The 21,145-nt window shown below is 47.6% G+C and overlaps 1 protein-coding gene across 1 annotated transcript; it reads right to left on the reverse strand.

Annotated features, from left to right (window-relative positions):
- Positions 1-167: 167 nt before the first annotated feature.
- On the reverse strand, positions 168-20,675 carry DPH7 (diphthamide biosynthesis 7). Its single transcript, XM_070595811.1, has 10 exons — positions 20,652-20,675; positions 17,986-18,627; positions 17,126-17,259; positions 16,647-16,734; positions 14,654-14,745; positions 14,057-14,229; positions 9,853-9,922; positions 9,661-9,726; positions 9,172-9,344; positions 168-671 (listed from the first exon to the last, which is right to left on the reverse strand). Exons 1-10 carry the CDS (start codon positions 20,673-20,675, stop codon positions 220-222), a joined length of 1,914 nt encoding a protein of 637 aa, XP_070451912.1. The 3' UTR covers positions 168-219.
- Between the last annotated feature and the right edge of the window lie 470 nt (positions 20,676-21,145).

Raw genomic sequence — 21,145 nt, forward strand, 5'->3', positions numbered from 1 at the left:
CAGATAGGTTTCTAGAAGAGAAGCCAAGGGCTTATTAACTGTCTGCACTGTAGATTCCATAAGATGCAATGAGCCCCACACAGTAACCTGCAGAGACTGCAGTAAGAATCTCAAGGAGATGGTCTGAGGGCAGTTCATTCACAGACAAAGTAAAGCTGCACTCTTGGTTTTATTTGTGGAAATGGTCTTTATTTCAAACCAAGCAGCCTCTCCCCTAGCTCAGCTGTTCTGCCACTTCCAGAGGTGAAGAACGTGGTCATAAAAGGAGCATGTGGCTAGAAGAGTGCTGTCAGAGTTTGCTCCTTCCAGACGAGGGTCGTCGTCAGAGATTTTCGACCCCACAGTGTGCAGCTGGCCGCTGCTCTTTGAGTTCTCTGTGAGTAGCTGGAAAGAAGACCTCGGTTTGCCTCCCCGCTGGAGTCTAGTACGACCCTCTCCATCATCATCTGCTAAATGATCAGAAGAGGGTGCAGGTGACTGGCCTACAACCTTCTGGTTACAGACTTCTGTTGTTCCGGCTTCTGGGTCGCTGCAGGGAAAGGACCCTAAGCAGAATGACTGCTGGGTCTGTGGCAGACGGCGGAAGTAGAGCCAGGACCAGTCAGCTCCATACACCAGTGAGTTGGGCAATGTTTGAGACACAGAGACTGTGTATGATTCCTGCTTCTCCTCTGGAGTGAGACAGGAGAACATGGGAAATGCAATGTTACCCAGAGTCAGTCTTGTCACCCCAACTAATGGTCCCTGCCCACCCTCAAAGGGAGACTCTGCCAAGAACAGCTGCTCATTCATCAGCAACCACTGTGTGTGCCTGAGAGGACACAGAACCCCACGTGCAAGGGTGCTTTTCCAAGTCAGAGGACTTGGCAAAAGCCTCTCAGTTAAGACTGAAAGCAAAGGACAAAGGAGTTTGCCAGATGGGAGGGAAGCAGATGTATGAGAAACGGAACAAACGTTGTGAAGTACAGTGGTAGAAAAAACCTGGTGTGTGAGGAACTGCAAACAAGTGGACATGGCTGAAGGCTGTCGAGTGGTGACACATGTCTGGAGGATCAGAATCATGCAAAGCTCAGCATGCTCCATTAAAGAATTCGGATTTTAGCTTGGAAAGGAGTCATTCAAGAGTTTACACATGAGCAGTTATCCTTAGGGTGAGTTGCTATGGCAACTTTGAGGGCGGGACTGGAAGGAGGTCAGAGCTCCTTCCAAATGGTACCAGCTGTAGAAGGTTTGAGAGTGACATTTGACCAGAAAAAGAAATAAAGTGTCGCCAACCCTGAGGTGGTCTAGGGTCCAGGGCAAGGCTGAGGCTGGCAAGAGCAGCCGTGGAAAACTAGTGGCCAGTGAGCTGGGGATGTGGACTTAGAAAACTGTCACCAGCTGGAAGCCGGTGGCTATTCAGGTCTTCAGTGAGCCTGGACAGCCCCAACACTGAAAGGGTGGCCACTGCTGCCTCTCAAGTACAGGGATAAATGCCACAGTCTCTGAGTTGCAATCAGAATGAGCAGTGATAAGGAAAGGCCAGGCACAGACTAGGTCGATGCTGGAATTAGAAAACACGCCAAAAACACAACCATGACACAGGAGATCCTACTCCCTAACCCAGGGCTGCACCTGGGCAGAGGCGGCTCCAGAGAAGCCAGATGCTGGACCACAGACAGCTGGAGAGGTGCTCGGGCAACAGGCATTGGAGGAAGCTCCCCAGGAGACCATCCTTGCCCCTCTGTTAACGCCTGGACAAGATCAAGAGATGGGGTTGCTGGGACAATAAGGGCCCGCAACAGTCTTTCATCCAACAACCACTCAAAGCGCCTGCTCCTGGCCAGGACCCCTTCCAGGCCCAGGTAACCCAGTGAATACAGCAGGTCTTCTGGCTGCACAGTAATAGCACACCTAGTAACAGAGAGCACATCTCCTACTCAAGTGCATGTGAAACACAAACAGAACAATCATGTTAGGCAACAAAGGATTGAAAAATTCCATCAAGGAGAAATAGTATAAGCAATGCTCTCTAATCATAATGCAATAAAACTAGAAATTAATAACAGTCAAAAAAAAAGTCTTTACACTTAGAAATTTTAAAACGTTCTACTAAACCACACTTGGGTAAAAGGGGAAATATAAACTCAAATCACAAAATTCCTTTTTAAAAAGTGAAAATGAGGGGCTGGCCCCGTGGCTGAATGGTTAAGTTCATGTGCTCCGCTCTGCTTCAGCAGCCCAGGGTTTCGCTGGTTCTGATCCTGGGCACGGACATGGCACTGCTCATTAAGCCATGTTGAGGTGGCCACACATGCCACACATGCCACAACTAGAAGGACCCACAACTAAAATATACAACTACGTACAGGAGGGATTTGGGGAGAAAAAGCAGGAAAAAAAAAAAGATTGGCAACAGTCGTTAGCTCAGGTGCCAATCTTAAAAAACAAAAAAAAGGGAAAATGAAATTACAGTTACGTGTCACTTAACAACGGGAATGCCTTCTGAGAAATGTGTCCTTGGGCGATTCTGCCACTGTGCGAATATCGCAGAGTGACTTACACAACCTAGATGGTAGGGCCCACTGCACACCTAGGCTCCGTGGGACAAATTGTACGAGACCCCCATCCTACATGCGGTCTGTCATTGGCCCAAATGTCATTATGCAGAGCATCACTGTACTACACATCAGAACCTAAAAATATGCTTAAATCAGAGAAAAATTCAGACATAAAAACACTTAAATTAATATAAGCAAAATAATAAAGTTACATGAATTGTATTCCCAACCTGCAACACTAGAAAAAGAACAAAGGAGGCACAAGGAGGGAAACCACAAAGATCAAAGGTGGGAGTGATGAGGTAGAGAAGAGAAAAAACCACACAACTAATAAAAAATTAGAACCCCACTTCTTTACAGAAGAAATGACAAAGCCCTAGCTAACCTAACTGAGGAGAAAGAGAGAACTTTGCGTATATATTTGTATATTTGCATAAATATATAAAGTAAAACATGACAAAGGGGAAATAACCATTAAAGAGGATTTTTTTAATCACAAGTGACTTCTCTACACATCTTAATGCAAATAAATTTTAAAATGTAGATGAAATTAATAATAGCCTAGGAGAATACAGTTCACCAAAACTGACCCCAGTAGAGACATAAAGTATAAACAAACCAATTTCCAGAGAAAAACGCAGAGGAAGTTATCAAGGGACTACCATGCAAAATAGATCAGGCCCAGACAGTCCACAGGAGAATTTTACCAAATCTTCAAAGAAAAGACAATCCAAATGATATATAAATTAATCAAGAGAAGAGAAAATGAAGAATAATTTTCACACTTTTGGTTTTGATTTTAACATGAACCAAAGATAATGCTGATACCTAATCTTAATAAAAATAGCACATAAGAAAATTTGTCACCTTTCAACATTAGTGCAAAATCCTAAATAAAATATCACCAGAGTCCAATATTACATAAAAAAAATAATATACCATAATCAAGTGGGATTTATTCTAGGAATATATTCCATATTAGGAAATCCACAAATAAAATTTACCATATTAATTATTGAAGGAGAAAAATAACATAGCTCAATAGATATTATAAAAGCATTTGACAAAAATTCAGCAATTCCTGATTTTAAAAAAATACTCAGGAAAACAGAAATTGAGGGATACTTCTGCAATATAATAAAATAGACACACTTTAGCCCTCATACATCATCACACTCAATGGTAACCACATCCCATCAAGGTCAGAAAAAAGGCAGGATGCCCTTCACCGTTCTGAAACTGTATTGGAGATATCAGTGGATGAAACAAGAGAAAACAATTAGAAGCATTAGAATTGGAAAATAAAGAATAAAACCATATCTTTTTGCAGATGACATGATATTTACTTGGAAAACTCAGAGAATCAATGATAAGACTAACAGAAACCAAGAAATTTAGTAAGGTAGCAGCATACGAAATTTCTAACCAAAAAAACAGTAGCTTTCAAATACTCAGACAGTATCCATTTAGAAGATAAAATGAAAGAGAAAACCCCATCACAACAGCAACAAAAAAGATAAACTACTTAGGAATGAAGTTAACAAGAAATGTACAATGTATATATATAAAAATGTTAAAACCCTCTGAAAGATACAAGAACAGACTTGAACAAATGGAGATATCCCTTTTCTTGCATAAGATGACCCCAGATGATAAAATAAGTCAGTTGTAAAATTAATTTATATTTAATGCAATCCTATCTATAAAAAGCCAATAAGGGGCCAGCCCTGTGGCCGAGTGCTTAAAGTTCTGCTCGTTCTGCTTTGGTGGCCCACATTTGTGGGTTCAGATCCTGGGCACAGACCTACTCCACTCATCAGCCATGCTATGGAGGCCTCCCACATATAAAGCAGACAAAGACTGGCAGAGATGTTAGCTCAGGGCTAGTCTTCCTCAAGCAAAAACAGAGGAGGATTGGCAATGGATGTTAACTCAGGACAAATTTTCCTCACCAAGAAAAGAAAAGAAAAAGCCAATAAGCTTTTTTTTGGGACAAGATAAGTTGATGCTCAAGTTCAAAATATAGTAATAGTCAAGAAGTCCTTGAAAAAGAAGAGTGAGAGGAGGTAGCAAGCCTGTTCTTACAAGTGCACTGTGAAGCTCCAGGATCAAAGCTCCAGGATCAAAGCATGTGACCCTGGCCAGGGGGACAGAGTAGGAAGACAAGAAATTGATGTAAGTACACATGGAAAGTGAGCATACAAAGGTGGCATCTCGATTCAGACAGCTCCACACACCATATGTTAGAACCTGGATCAAAGTCCCAACTGTAGGGGCCTGCCCAGGGCTGTAGCAGCTAAGTGTACGTGCAGCAGCAGCTGTGCTGTGGCGCGTCCCACGTACAAAAGAGAGGAAGATTGGCACAGACGTCAGCTCAGGGACAATCTTCCTCACCAGAAAACAGTTCTAACTGCAAAAACTGAAATGATACAGGCATGAGAAGAAAAACGCTGGTAAATTCCTTTATAAACTGAGTGTGTGGGGGAAAGGCTTTTTAACTGACTCAAAATCCAGATTCAGTGAAAACAAAATCTATAAATTTGATTACATTAAAAGAAAAAAGAAAACTTTTGCATGGGAGAAAAAAACACCATGGGCAAAATCAAGAACTGAAAGAAAATATTTCTAATATACACCAGAGACAAAGGGCTACTGCCAGTAATATATAAGAACTCTGTAAAACCAAGGGGGAAAAAAGATCAGAAACCAGAGAGAAAAACAGGCAAAAGATACACAAAGATAATTCATAAAACCAGCCCTTTATCATAAGAAAAAATATTCAATTTCACTCATAATTTCAGATATGCAAATTTAAACTACTCTGATGCCATTTCTTACCTGTCAGATGCAAAAATCCCCAAACTGGACAACATATTCTGTTGGCAAAGCTGTAGGGAAGCCAGCATTCTCATATGTGGCTGGTGAGATAATGAAATTGGATATATATTGATCCTTTTTTTTTTTCCTTTTTGAGGAAGATTAGCCCTGAGCTAACTACTGCCAGTCCTCCTCTTTTTGCTGAGGAAGCCTGGCCCTGAGCTAACATCTGTGCCCATCTTCCTCCACTGTATATGTGGGACACCTACCACAGCATGGCGTGCCAAGCAGTGCCATGTCCGCACCCGGGATCCGAACCATTGAGCCCTGGGCCTCCGAGAAGCGGAATGTGCGAACTTAACCACTGCGCCACTGGGCCAGCCCCTATGTTGATCCTTTGACCCCGCAATCCCACATCTAGGCAGTAACCCTAAAGATATACCTCCAACAAAATGAAAATACATATGCAAAACAAGATACATAGGAAACATTATTTATAAATGCAAAATACTAGAAATAACCCGAATACTCACATAGAAAATTGGATGAAAAAAATATGGTATACCCACTACATGGAGTACTATATAACTTTAAAAGAACAAAGACCTCTATGAAGCAATGTGGATTGATTTCCAGGATATATTTTTAAATAAAATAAACAAAGCATGAAAGAGTGTACACAGTGTATCTTTTGTATAAGAAAGGAGAAGTATGAATATGTATATATATGTGTATACGCTTATTTTTGTAAAAAGACACAATTATAACTGAAACCTAATGAAATGGGTTATCTATAAAAGGTGAGCAGGACTAAGGTGGGGAGGGTCTGATATTCCTCTGAGCATACTTCTTAATGTAATTTTAATTTCTAGAACATTGTTAATGTTTTACACATTCAAAAGATAAAAATTAAATCAATGAGGATGAAGAAAAAAATCCTTAAAAAAAGGGACCTAATTGTATTTCAAATAACTACACAGGAAAAAAAAAAAACCAACATAATCCAAGTAACTTTTGAACACAGTACTTTGACTACATCAAATCATTCTAACAAAGAGAACTGCAAGAGTATCCTGAATTTGCTTCTCAGCCTTGCTTTGCCGTGACACCAGTGGCCACTCTGTAAGGTTAAGCATGTGAGTAAACATTCAGTGGAAGCCAGAGTTTTCCCTGGAGAAAGGAGACACATGCAGAATGGGGACGGCGAAAGTTGGCATGGAATTAGAGCCATCAACATGAATTCATGTTCTAACACACACATACACACGTACACATGACATCCCAGTATTACAAGACAACTAATTACCAGATCTTTGATTCTAAACACTACTCGCGGCTAAGAATCCAGGATTCCGTGGAGAACAGCTGATTCCAGGTATAGGAGAGGTAAAACACAAAATGAACCTGGAATATCTTGTGCCAAAAAGCAAGGAAGTACTCAAAAATCAACAGAGACGTGTGAAAAGGACACAGGAGACAGCTTAAAGGGGCTTTCATGGGAAAACTCTAGGACAATGTGAACATTATAATGAATAATGGCAATAATGGATTATGACCAATTGAATAACATAAAAATTCATGAATCTTTATGGATATTAAATACAGACAGACATATGGGAGAAAAGAATGCTCTTCCTTACAAAAGAACATTAATTTAAAAATGTAGAAAGGATGATAATAGAGAATCACCATCTTGTACTTACAGCAATAATTTATCCAGTCAAGAGTCATCACCGGATTGAGTGAAAGTCTGCTGAGGAACACAGGTGCAAAGACTCTCACCACAGACTGCTATTCATGACAAAGGGGATCTTTGTAATTCTTTGTGATGGAGAACCCCGGGGGAGACCATCTTCACAAGTGATCGCATTAACATCGGCAGTAAAGGGACAGAGTGGCACCAGGTGCCCTGACGCAGCACACGAAGGAGGGCAGAATCTCACTTCTGTAATGTTCCTGACAAAAATGCATACCCTGATACAGGAGACACATTTCAGATCCAAAGCTATGAAGAGACAGAAGGCAAAGGATCAGAAAAGATGCATCATGCAAACAGCAACCGTTAAGAGAGCTTGAGTGGCTCTACTGATACCAGACGAAATGAACTTTGAAACAAAAAAGTGAGCAGAGATAAAGAGGGGACCTCATAATGATAAGAGGGTCAGTACACTAGGAAAACACAACAGTTATAAACACATACACACCTAACAACAGAGCCCCAAAATACAAGCAAAACTTACAGAAATGAGGGAGGAAAGACAATTCAACACTAACAGTTGGAAACTTCAATATTGCACTTTCAACAATGAACCACCAGATGGAAGATCAGCAAGGAGACAGGATGCTGAGCAGACATTGCAGGCACCCTGCCCATGACAGCAGAGCACACTCTTCCAAAGAGCACGGGGCACGCTCCGGAAGCACCACAGAACAAGTGTCAGCAAACTTAAAAAGAATCCACAACGGAGTAAAATTAGAAATCAATAACAGGGGGCCTGCCGGGTGGCACAGTGGTTAAGTTCGCGCGCTCTGCTTAGGCAGCCCGGGGTTCGCTGGTTCAGATCCCAGGTGCAGACCTAGCACTGCTTCATCAGGCCATGCTGTGGCAGCATCCCACATAGAATAACTAGAAGGACTTGCAACTAGGATATACAACTATGTCCTGGGGCTTTGGGGAGAAAAAAAGGAGAGAGGAAGATTGGCAACAGATGTTAGCTCAAGGCCAATGTCCCTCATCCCACTCCAGAAAAAAAGAAAGCAATAACAGAAAGAAATTTAGGACAGTTAGCAAAATGAGGAAACTAAACAACACACTCATAAATAACTAATGAGTCAAAGAAGGAATCACAAGGGAAATTAAAAAATACTTTGAGAAGAATGAAAATAAAGATACAACATACCAAAACATATGGCATGTGGCAAAAGCAGTGTTCAGGGGACAACTTACCACTGTAAATACCTACATGGAAAAAGAAGAAAGACCTCAAGTTGTCTGAAGATGAGAACTATTACAGCATGTTCATACAACTAACAGAAATGACGCAGAAGAGACAGAAGAACTGAAGGTACAGAAGAGGAAGGACATCCTTCAGGACAGCCCAGGGCGAAGCTGAGACTGACATAGGAGCAATGGTGGGCAGGCAAGGGGTGTCTGTACAGAGGAGGGGTAGGGGAGATCAAGAACTGAGAACGAGGAGGGAAAATGGGGTGTTGGGGGTTTGAGAAGAGAGAGGAAAACATGAAATCGTTCTGACAGGGAAGAATTACTGGCTAGAGAAAGGCCATGGTTCACCTAGCAATTCCGAGGACGTACTGGAGTATAAACTTGAAGTGAGACCCCGCAGGATGACTGTTTCCCTCCAGTCACATTCTGTGGCTCGGGCATAAGCAGAGTTGGGTTTTGACCAGTGCTGGGTTCTGCCCAGAGAGTGTGAGAAAGGGAGCAAGGGAAGAGAATTCAGGCATGTTTGGAATACCAGCCCATGGAGACCACACTGTCCACAGGCAGGAAGAACATGGCAGAAGGTGGGCCAAGGATGATCATGAAAGTGACAAGTGCTAACACTTCTAGACAGAGGTCCCAATAGGGTCAGAGAATGGCTAAAATGCAGAAGGTTCTAGAATAACAGAGCTGGTCATGTAAGAACCACAGTTAGCAGAATGCTTGAAACTGAGATTGCGGAGTTGGTGCGATGATGGATCATGGTAAGGCCTAGGGTGTGACACTGGGAATATTGGGAGGATGAAGGAAGAGCTTGGTAGAGCGAGGGGGCAGGAAATTGGGAGCCTCAGCTGCCAAGGGTCCCCTACTCACCTATTGCCTTTCGGCAGTTGAAGATCTTAAAGCCGTTGTGCATACACGCTGCCAAGAGCAGGTGGTAGTGGAAAGGGTGCCACTTGAGCCTCCACACCCCGCCCTGCACAGGCATGTCTGCAAATGGCTGCTTCATGTTCCGAGTGTCCCACAGCAGAACGTGCTCATCATAGCTGAAACCAATCAATCAGAGAAAGCATGCAGGAAAGCCAATGCCCACTTATTCCCCAAGGCCCCTAGGTGGCAGGGAACACCTCCTGGGGAGACCCATCCCACTCATCCCTCTAGGACAAAGACCCCTTCCCTAAACCCAGATACTACACTCTGGTTTGAGAGCCGGCCCGATGGAACATCGCAATGGTCAACACGAGAAAAGGGAGTGAGAGATGCTAGGACCCTGTGATGGTCTGATGAAACATTGCAATGGTCAACACAAGAAAAGGGAGTGAGAGATGCTAGGACCCTGTGAACCAACTTTAGTGGACTCACCTTCCCGTGGCCAAGATGTTCTCTCGATGGGGACTACTTTGGATGCTGCACACACCCATGGAGTGTCTATAAACAAAAGGGCAAGGCCTGAGCAAGCGCCCAGGCAGGGGCACTTCTCCAGTGGCAAGTCCACAGAGGAGGGACAGGGACAGTTGGCGTTTCATGCCAAATGCTGGCCCCTTGATGATTTACCTCTTGCTGGTGAACACAGATGTGCCAGGGGTCCTGGTGTCCCAGCCTTTCAGAAGGCCATCGTCCCCACCTTGTGGAAACAGAAACACCCAGTGACAATGGCATCGATGAGAGGAAGTGGCCATTTCTCAGGGAGGGAATTTATGTCTGTGAGGAAATTCCCATGGGTGACTTTTCCTGGGTGGTTTCAGGTTGTCATGAGGCAGAAGAGCCCCAGAGACAGCACCTCAGAAACAGTCACCCTGTGCCATAACTGTGTCTTCAGACTTGAAGAGGGTGCCTGCAGGGAAGAAGGGAAAGACCGATGGGCTACATCTGTAGGAATAAAGGGAAGACCAGGAAGTTACAGGGGTAGAGTTACCAGGTCACATGTAGCTCAACTGCCTTCTATTCAAGCCCCAGCAGTCAATGCTCCTGGCTGCCGTGAACCAGAGTTGTCATATCAAAGAACTCTGAACAGGAACTGCAGGTAGGAGGTAGCGAACACAAGGACTTCTTATGGTTCTGGAACCTTCAGCCCTTCAGGACACCCTCATGTGTTTTAAAGGGAAATGTTCTTTGTAATCTTACAGTAAAAAGGACCTCTGCGCTTGTTTTAGGGGAACTGAAAGAACAGGAAAACAGGAGAGTTGGTGCCCTGATCCACAACAGTCTCCGAAGAAAAGCAACACCAAGATATAGGGAGACAGCGGTAACTTGAGGAAGGGAAGAAAAGCTGATGAGCAGGGCCCAGAAGGAGGATGAAGAGAAGCAAAAATCAAAAGCAAAAACAAAAAACAAGAAAAACACCTAGACCTGACCACTCCATCCATCCACCATTCATCCACCCATCCACTTTCATCCATCCAACCACCCAACCATTCATCCATTCACACACCCATCCATTCATCCATCCACCATCCACCTATCCATTCACCACCTATCTATCATCCATCCATCCATCCATCATCCACCCACCCACCCACCCACCCACCCACCCATCCACCTTCCATCCACCACCCATACATCCACTTATCCATCTATCTAGCCACCTACCCAACCATTCATCCACCTTCCAGCCAGCCATCCACCCGCCACCCACCCACCCACTTTCCAGTCAGCCATCCACCCACTCATCTGTCCATCTATCCACCATCCATCCACCCACCTTCTATCCATCTACCCACCCACCCACCCATATGTCCATCCATCCATCCACCCACCCATTCACCTTCCATCCACCCACCCACCCATCTACAGATCCCTGTAACAGAAGGGATAGGGGATGAACAGGATGTACGACTAAATGAACCAGCAGAATCAGTCGACCCTGGCACAAAGTCTGTGGGCAAGCATCAAATTTGAGCTGCCATTCTGTGACAAATTAGTAGAGAACTGGTTGTGGCTTCTTTACACACTGGACTCTCCTCTTTCTCTCACATTTCACATTCACTCCAGCAGGAAATCCTGTTGATCTACCTTCACACATATCCAGAGTCCTACCACTTTTCCTCATCTCCACTGCTCCTAACTAGGTCTGAGTCCTTCTCATCACTCACCTGGATGACAGGTCTCTAGGTTCCAGGTTCTGCCCTCTCCCCCTTACAGTCTATACTCAATACATTAGCCAAAAAGATCCTCTTAAATTTTAAAATATAAGTCCTAAAATGTCATTCTTCTCTTCAGTATCTCACAGTGGCTCCTATTTCACTCTGAGCAAAAGGCAAAGTCCTTCCTGTGCCTTGCAAGGCCCTGTGATCTCTGATCTCACCTTCTACTCTACCACTCACTCCTCTCATTCTGGCCATACTGGCTACTTGCTACTCTTCTACACACCAGGCTCTCTCTTGCCTTAGGGCCTTCGCCTACCGTGATGACACTCTATAACAGCACTATCAGCATCTGCCTGCAGTGCCCTGATCCCTCACCCTTTCTACCTTTCTTCTTTCCAAAGCACTTATCACCTCTGACCTACTGTGCAATTCCTTATTTATTACACAGTATTCTTAGTGTTCACTGTCCATCTCCTCATACTCAGTGTGAACTGAAGGAAAGTAGGGACCACTGTCTGTCTTGTTCACTGATGTCTCCCCGGCACCTGAGACAGGGTGTCACAGTAGGTCTCAGTAAACATTCGCTGAGTGAATGAATTGCTCCTGAGTTATTATGTCATCGCCCCATTAGATCCTTGCTCTGAATCAGCCACACTTGAAAGTACAAGAACTTACCCAAGAATGAGAGACCTCAGAAAATTAAATCTTTATTGCTCTCACTGAGACTCCTCAAAGCTGTGCAGATAATGCAGAAATAATAACAAATAATGCAGAAAAGACTCTCTCAGGGGAAGATAAGCATTAAACACATAATCATAATTAGGATAAGCACTGGGTGCCATGAGAGCAATGACAGGGGGTCAGACCTGGCCAGCATTTCTAAAGATAAGATTTTAAGCTGAGCTCTGCCAGAAAAGTAGATTAACCCGTGAAGGAAACATCATGTGATCAAACACTGAGATTAGAGAGAACATGGAATGTTTGAGGAAAAGAAGACTGAGAACAAAGAGGAGTCACTCAAAATAAGGCCAGAAAGGTAGGCACGGACCTGATTACATATGCAAGGCTGAGGGGGTTTCAACAAATATTCTGGATGGGAGCTGCAAAGGGTTTAACAAGGAGTGAAGTGTGATAAAGTTTGCGTGTCTTTAAAACAATCGCTCTGGCTACAGCGTGGAGATCAGATTGGAAAGGGTCAGGAATGAACACAGGGTTATCACTTAGTGCTCTGCTATGACAAACGAGATGAGAGGGTGGCCCGGACAGGTGGAGGGAGAAAGAGATGGCCAATTCTGAGAAAGGGTTAGAAGATAAACTAATAGGACTCCGACTCACTGGAGGACTGAGGGCAGAGATGTCTGCCTTGGGCAACCAGACCCTGTCCCGGGCTCAGGACATGAAGGGAGGAGCAGACGTGCAAACAGGGCGACACAGGGAGTGACGGGCTCAGCTCCAGAACCGTGGGCCCAGGAAGCACCCTCGCAGGACTACTGGGTAGCTGGCAAGATAAATGGATTAAGAGCTTAGAAAAACAGGTCTGATTAAACAACCAAAACGCAGCTGTTTCTGCAAGAGAGACAGTAAGTCCAGAGAGGAACAATGCAGAGTGAGAAGAGGATCCAGACAGAGGCCAGAGGACAATGATGACTTTCACGCAGAGGGAAAGGAGACAGCAAAGCAGAATGCAGAACCATCAGAAAGGAGAGGACAGTCAGGACAGCATGGTGTCATGACAACCCAGGGAAAAGAGCATGCCAGGATCGGGGGCGCACGCTGAATGCTGCTGAGGGGCCAAGTAAGACAGAGTTGAAGGCCCCTACTGAACTGGGTTCCATGGTCCTCAATGAAGACCTCAGGAAAAGTGGTTCTGCCGGGCTGGGGTGAGTCTGGCGGCTTCCTGACACCGCAACGGAAGACCCCTGACCTCACCTCTCAGTGTGAAGTTCATTCAGCACACGACCAGCAACTGGACAGAGGAGGCGGCGAGGGGTCAGGCCTCTTCTTTGCCTCTCTGAAAATTCAGCAGCTCCTCTGTCTTCTCTCAGAGACCAACACCTCCCCCTCCCATGAGTTTATGTGCACCGGGGTGAGAGAGGCTGACCGATGTGTTCTCATTCCTGGAGCCACTGGTTCTGTTCATTTCTCATCCCACACCAGCATCCCCCAAATCCACGCCACTCCCAATGCCAGGAGGTTAATCCTACCCCTCCCACACTTCCTTCTCTTTGGGAAGGTAAACTGTACCCCAAAAGGGAGCAGACAAACCTGAAACCCAACGGGACAGAGTCAACATGGACCCAGAAGTGCCAGGCAGAGAGCGTGGGAGTTCTGCCTGGATTCTGAGAGTGACAGCAAAGGGATTTGACACTGAGAGCACCACAGAAGCAGGGCTCCTGCTGCTCCAGCACTGGCTTCCGTGCCTCCCCAGACGCTGCAAGGCCTGCAGCAAGCCGTACTGGGCTCCAGAGGAACACTTAAGTGGTGAGCACCAACGACAGCTTCCATCCCAGAATAGACCCTCTCCACAGAAGGCCTTCAAGATCTCAGCATGTCCAGAATCACGGCCCTGACACGTGCCCAGTGTGCTTCCCTCAGCACATCTCCAGAAAGGGGCCGTGATGACCACCTGGCTCCCCGCCTCATGGGGTGACACCCAGCGGAGGAGCACAAACCTGAATACACGATTTCCGTCTGCCAGTAATTGAAAGCAGCAATCCAGGCCTCGAAGTGATGGGCTTGCCACGTGGCCACATCATGCAGTCTGGGCCCCGCCTCGTTCACACGTATGAGGTGGAGCTTCCCTCTGGAGTCACTGCTAATGATTTTCAAGGGCTGGTCATTGGCTCTGGACACAGAGAACCAACAGAGAAACCAGCTGAACTTTATTCATTGACCCAAACTCATCACCCTCTTCTAGTTCTCAACTGGTGACATTTTATTCCCCTAAAACACGTCATGGGAGAGGTTCTCCATAGACCTGGGACATGGACATGCCTCTTAAGGGGCCAGCTTGGACAGCTGGCAGAGACCAAAGCTACCACCTAGCTTGTCAAAATAAACCTGTGTCGGCTCCTCCTGATGAAAGAACTGTCCCTCTTCATGTAAAAGGCTGGGATTCTTTTCTTTTCCGATTAGGACTCGTCATGATGTTCCCAGGTTTGGGAAACACAATCAAGCCTGGCAGAGGTGGCCCTAAGGCTCGCATGCATGAAAATAGGAACGGATCCTCAGAGGAAAGACTCAGACTCCTCAGCAACGCTGGCCCTTACCTCCCAGTTTTCCCAGTGGACCAATCGAGGGACAAGGCCAGACAGTGCTTGTCCAGGGCGAACGTGGAAAACGGCTGCAGTGTGTAGGTATTCTACTGGAGAGAAAGGAACGCATTCTAAGGGAAACAGCCCAGAACCCTGAGAAAACTGCTCCTCCAGTTCAGGTGTGCCATTGTTCCCTCATCCACTGCTGGGGGAACCAAGTTCAGTCACTCATTCATAGCAGAACCTGAAGACAATGGAAAACTGGCCCCTACCTCCAGGAGCTCACACACCTGCGGGAGGGCTTTCCCACACACGACCTCAGAGGAAGCAGGGCCCTCAGCTTTTGTTGCCCATGCACTCCTAGACACTACGACAGCAACTCTGCAGGCTCCGGGAAGCACCTCTGGGACACACTCTCCATCTCCCCAGGCCTCCAAGGATGCGCGCGTGTTCTGAATCCAGCGAGGAGATAATGGGAACCTTCCTCTGGTTTCCCTTTCAGAAGCCACAACTAGCCATTAAAATGCTGTTTCTCTTTTCTAAGATCTACGTAAGCTTTCATTACCTGAACAATCTGGATAGTGCTTAACTCTGTCAACAGGCTCCCAGCAGGCTGCTTCATCAGGGTCCTCTCTTGGGTGTATCTGCTCCTGCCTTGAACTCTGATTTACGGGCCCACATACTTCCTCAGATATTTCCTCCCTCATTCTTAAGACAGGGTTGCTTCTCTCAGCTGGTATGAAACAAGCCCCTTTCCACATAAGCCCTCAGTTGCCATGAATCTAATGCAAGCTGGACCTCTGCTCCAATCCCACTCATAGCAGTCATGTCAGTGTGGATCCCTCCCAGAGTCAGGTCTTGTGGCCTGTTTACTTCACCCCACTCACTATATGACTTCCCTGTCCCCTCCCTCCCCCACACTCAGATGCAGTCATTTTGCAAATGCATACTGCAGGATCACTGTCAAATTCTTGGAAAAATTCACACAGAGATCATACGATTTCCTAATTATCAGTGACAAATGCACTAGTCTCCTCTTATCTGTGGTTTGCTACCCACGGTCAACTGCGGTCCAAAAATATTAAATGCAAAATTCCAGAAGTAAACAATTCATAAGTTTTAAGTTGCACACCATTCTGAGCAGTGTGAAATCTTGTGCTGTCCCACTCCGTCCCACCCAGGATGTGAATCACCCCTTTGTCCATCGGATCCACACTGTATATGCTACCTGCTCATTAGTCACTTAGTAGCCAACTTAGTTAACAGAGCAACTGTCATGGTATCGCAGCGCTTGTGTTCAAGTAGCCCTTATTTTACTTAATGATGGCCCCAAAGCGCAAGAGCAATGATGCTAGCAACTCAGATATGCCAAAGAGAAGCCAGAAAGTGCTTCCTTTAAGTGAAAAGATGAAAGTTCTGGATAAGAAAAAAAATCACATGCTGAGGTTGCTAAAATCTATATTAAGTTTTGTTACAGTATATTGCTAAACTTGTTCTATTTTATTATTAGTTATTATTGTTAATCTCTTACTGTGCCTAATTTATAAGTTAAACTTTATTCTAAGTATGTATATGTAGGATTCGGTACTATCTGCAGTTTCAGGCATCCACTGGGGGTCTTGGAATGTATGCTTATGGTGGGGGGGGGGCCACTGTACCATTTTTACATAGGAAATTTATTGCTATTCTTAGCCCCAGAATCATCAACTCAAGAATGCTGGTCCAGGCTTTCCTTACGGAAGAACTTTCAAATCCATTGACAGGTGAATGAAGTGCCTGTCACTTCAGTCTTTCAGCCGGTTACACAAAGGTGACCTCCTCTTGGAGTTCGATGCAGAACCCAATAATTTAAAATAGACTACATGCTACCTTCAAATGTTCTATGATAAAGTTCACCACTGAGCAGAAACTATCCTAGAAGAATGTTCGTATCAGCCCAGCCTCCTTCCCAAACCCTCTCCATTCAGCTTCCTTCCACCCCCCACAAAGCCTGGCCCCAGTCACTGACCTCGGATCCCACCAAGCGGAGCAGCTCTATGGATCCACTAGCATCTGCCACACACAAGAGGGCATGGCCGGCCACCGGGACGTGGCACCTGAGGAGAGAATTCACATGCCAGTCAGAATACGGGATATGCCCAGAGTACAGAAGAGCATTATGCACCCCAGTAATTTATTATTTAAATTTCAGCTCCAAAACCAGGTTGGAGCCTACAATTCTGCACCAAAAAGTTTCCTCAGCTTACGAATCAGGAAACTAACACCACTTCCCAGACTGATACTAACTCTAGGGCTCAAAAACTGACAAAGGAAATGAGCCCAAGTCTAAGCATCCAAGTGCCCAGAGGTGAGCAGGATAGTAAATAAAGGCATCCAAAGTTCAGAGGCTTCCTCATCTTGTTGCATGCTGCCAGGCATCAGGCTCCCTGGCTAACTGAAAAGATACTCATGACAAACCCCACACAAGTGGGATTGTTACTGTCGTACCACTTCATGTCCAGGATTGCAGAAGTATCTCCTCTTTGGATCTCAACCAGGGGGCAAGCAGAGCCGTCCTCATTGAAACTATACAGGTAGAGACGTCCTAAACGGACCTGAGGCTCGTCTATGTCCAGTCCGCTCTATAAAAACACAGATGTGTTCTGATTACCCTAATAGATACTGAGGAACCCAAAGGATGGAAAAAGGGATCGAGGGAAAGAAAAGGTTTGCTAAGGGTCTGGAACTCTGCCTGGAAGCAGCACCCTTTATTGTCTCTTCTCCTGCATGTGACTAATGAGCAGGGAGACAAGCTCTGTGGGACCCAGCACTTGCTCCTTCTGAACAGCTGGCACGGAACAGCTATGGTAAGGGTCACCGCAGGACCCAGTTCGCCTGGACAGTCCTGGGTTCGGCCTGCTGCTCCAGAGCCAGCTCACACTCTTATAGGAGGCCTGGTTGGGATCCGCGCAGACGCCTTCAAGAGATTAGGTATAGCTCCCAGGAAATTCCATTTTCTCTTTCCTCTAGACTTCATCCACAAGCTCGAGCCTCACCTGCACAGGGACGACATTCTGCTTTCAAGATGCCCGTTTCTAGCCTACCTTTTGGCCACAAAGCCAATGTCGTAGCTTCATCTCCTGTGCCACTCCACAGGAGACTTTTCTCTTTCAGCCTCCCCCGCTGCAGACCAGACAGAGATCCCAAAGCCTGAGGTCAGCTGTGCCTCTCTACAGCCTTTTCTCGCCCTTCCTGAGACCTCTTACGTGAGGAGTTTGGAACTTTAGCTTTTGGGGAAACGGCACTTGGGGAGCGCAGACCCGAGCCCCAGGGTGGAGACAGCTCGAAGCCAGGCGGGCTCCGCGCACCTTGCTCTCCGGGTCGGCGGGCTGGTCCTCTGGCTTCCGCAGCTGGTAGGTGCCGCAGGCCAGCAGGTGCCTGCAGCCTTCCAGCGGACACCATTCCACCGAGTCCGCCGTGTACTCCGTGTCCACCGTCTGCAACAGGAGGACGCGGCTGCCCGTCGCCCAGCAGTCGGAGAAGGACCCGGTGGGGACCGACGTGGAGGAGACCGGACGGCAGAGACGGGGTGACGAGGCCAGGATGGGAGGCGGCGCGGGGCCGGGGCGGCGCGGAGAGCGGGGTCGCAGGGCCAGTGGCCGGGGCGGCGGGGAGAGCGGGGTCGCGAGGTCAGTGGGTCTGGGCGGCGAGGAGAGCTGGGTCGCAGGGCCAGTGGGCCGGGGCGGCGGGGAGAGCGGGGTCGCAGGGCCAGTGGGCCGGGGCGGCGGGGAGAACGGGGCTAAGGCTAGCGGCCCGGGACACAAGGGGTCAGCGCACGCCGCAGCCCAAGGATCGCACTTCTTCCACTTCCGCAGTCGCTTCCTGACTCCTCCCGGGCAGCGGGGAGGACTTCCGGCCACCGCCACCTCCCCGCGAGGCTGGGCTCCCGCGCCCCCTACCGGCCGGCGGACCCCACGTGGCAGGGTGCATGCCCGGCCCTGCCGGCGAGACTAGGGGCTTGGGAGGGGACCGCCAAGTCCGCACGGAGTGAGTCCCGCGGGGAATCGTGGGGTAGCTGGACCCCGAAACGGGAGCAGGAGGGAAGCCGGCCGCTGGAAGCGGGGGTGTGCGAAGTCCACGATCCCCCCAAAGGGGTTGGGCCTTGGCTGCCCTCCTCATGTCTACTTTAGGGGCTGCCCATAGGGCAAGAACTGGGGCGCATGGGTGGGCGAGGACAGGGGACTAAGGAGACAGGGCCAGCTGCAGAGCCCATGGTAGGGTGCTGGGCAGGAAAGTGGACAGAGGGCAGGAGGGGGAGTATGTGGGCCCAAGGGGCAGGGGTCTGTTGGCCAGTTAGATTTAGGATATGAGGGAGGAAGCCCAGCAGAGCTCCCATCTGATTTGGAAAATTGAGTAGGTGCTGACGCCATTTAAAAACATGAGTGCAGGGGCTGGCCCCCTGGCCCAATGGTTAGGTTCATGCACTCCACTTCTGCGGCCCAGTTTCACGGGTTCAGATCCTGGGTGTGGAAATGGCACTGGTTATCAGGCCATGCTGAGGTGGCGTCCCACATAGTACAACCAGAGGCACTCACAACTAGAATACACACGATGTACTGGGGAGCTTTGGGGAGAAGAGGAAAACATAAATAAAAAGACTAGTGTGCTCTAAAGGACAGGTTTGGGAAAGGCATGTTTTGGACATTATGCATTGAATTGTGTCCCCCCCAAAAAGATATATTGAAGTCCTATCCCACAGTACCTCAGAATGTACCTTTAGAAATGGTCTTTACAGAAGTAATCCAGTTAAAATGAGGTCGTTTGGGTGGGCTCTAATCCAATAGGACTCTGTCCTCATGAAGGGGAGATTTGCTTTGTCACAGACAGACACCCAAAGAGGGAAGACAATACAAAGATGTCAGATGGGTATGATGCACCTACAAGGTCTGAGGCTGTCACGAGTGAGGAGAGGCCCAGAATACCCTGCCCTAGTGCCTTTTAGGGGAGCGTGACCCTGCCAACACCTTGACGGCCTCCAGAGCCGAGACAATACGTTTTGCTGTTTGCAGCTACCCAGTTTGTTATGGCAGCTCCAGGAAAACGACCTGTTGAACGAAATCCTCATGGATGCCTTGCTATTCAGCCTGCAGTTCTGAAGCAAGGCTATGGCCAGAAATATAGCTACGAGTCAGCATCTCAGACGGCAGCTGAAGCACAGCACCAGGAAAGGCTGTTCAGGAAGCACCAGGACATTCTGAACTGACTCAACCACACGTGTCGATCTGGCACAAAAAACGGTCAGGCCAGCAGCCCCACACTTCACTCTGAACAGGTGAGAAACAAACCCTGTGTTCTGACTACCTAAATGTTGAACTTTCATAGACATTCTCAGATGTATGTCTACAAAGAGCAAGAGGTTGGAGCCATGAGAAAAGCAGCCAGGGGCTGCGTATCAGATCAGGGACAAGGGAAGCAAACGGATAAAAAGTCTGGACCCCACAGCACCTTCATGATGGCATCTGCTCCAGGAGGCCCTGCTGCACGGGCAAACTCCAGAGCCCTACGGCTCCCTTCCCAGCCCCGGCCCAGAGCCCTTCACCAGCACAGACGTGGGGCTCTCTAACAAATAGCACAGGGACAGCCACCAACTGCTGGTGGCTATGTTAGATAGCAGTCCCCAGGTCAAGGCTATCCCAGATGAGCCACGTGACCCAGTAGAGAGCAACCTGGTATCCGGACCCAGCATGGCATTCTATGGGTCAGCCAAAAGATCCTGGGCACCTCCCCTTCAATGTGATTTTCTGATGAACAGCTGACTGCAGAATAATTTGTGCTGGTCAGGGAATGTACACAGGCTGGAGTGCCTGGCCACCAAACCCTAACACGCCTGTCTACACAGGACACCACGCCAACAATCCAGGCCAGAGCTGGCCTCTGGAAGCAAGAGCTACCCCAGCCCTGGGAAAGTCCTGAGGGCTCACGCCAGCTGCTGTCTCTAGGGCCAGCACTCTCTCAGGATCACACAATTCCCTACCTCGATAGCTTTCAGAGCCCCCATTACTGCCTAGCCTAGGATCTGGAGGGACCTAGAGCAGACCTTATCTATGCAGCAAAAACATCCCCAATGAAGAAAATATGCCCTACCTGACCACACAGGGGCAAAGGGGAGCTTCTCGGCGAAAACGTGCAGGGCATGTGAAGTTCTCACCTTCAGAAAACCCCTTCCTCAGGGTGAGGATTGATCCCTCCTGCTCTCTGCACACTGCCATCATCTGTCTCCCCAGTCCTGTTCTCCAGGACACACTGCCCAGGAAGACTCAAGTAGTGCAAAAGAAGCTACCAGAAACTCAGCTTACAGGACAAAGGCCACCAAGGGGCTGTCCCCAGCCAGGGAAGGAGTGAGAACACAGAGGGCATCCTGGAAGATAACAGAAGAGCTTCAGGAGGGAAGGTATAGCAGGAGCCCACAGGACTGATGTGGGACCAGGAAGGCCCAGGATAGACAGTCAGAGGTGGGATGGCCAGTGT

The sequence above is a fragment of the Equus przewalskii genome, chromosome 26, assembly GCF_037783145.1.
Source record: "Equus przewalskii isolate Varuska chromosome 26, EquPr2, whole genome shotgun sequence".
NCBI lineage: Eukaryota > Metazoa > Chordata > Mammalia > Perissodactyla > Equidae > Equus > Equus przewalskii.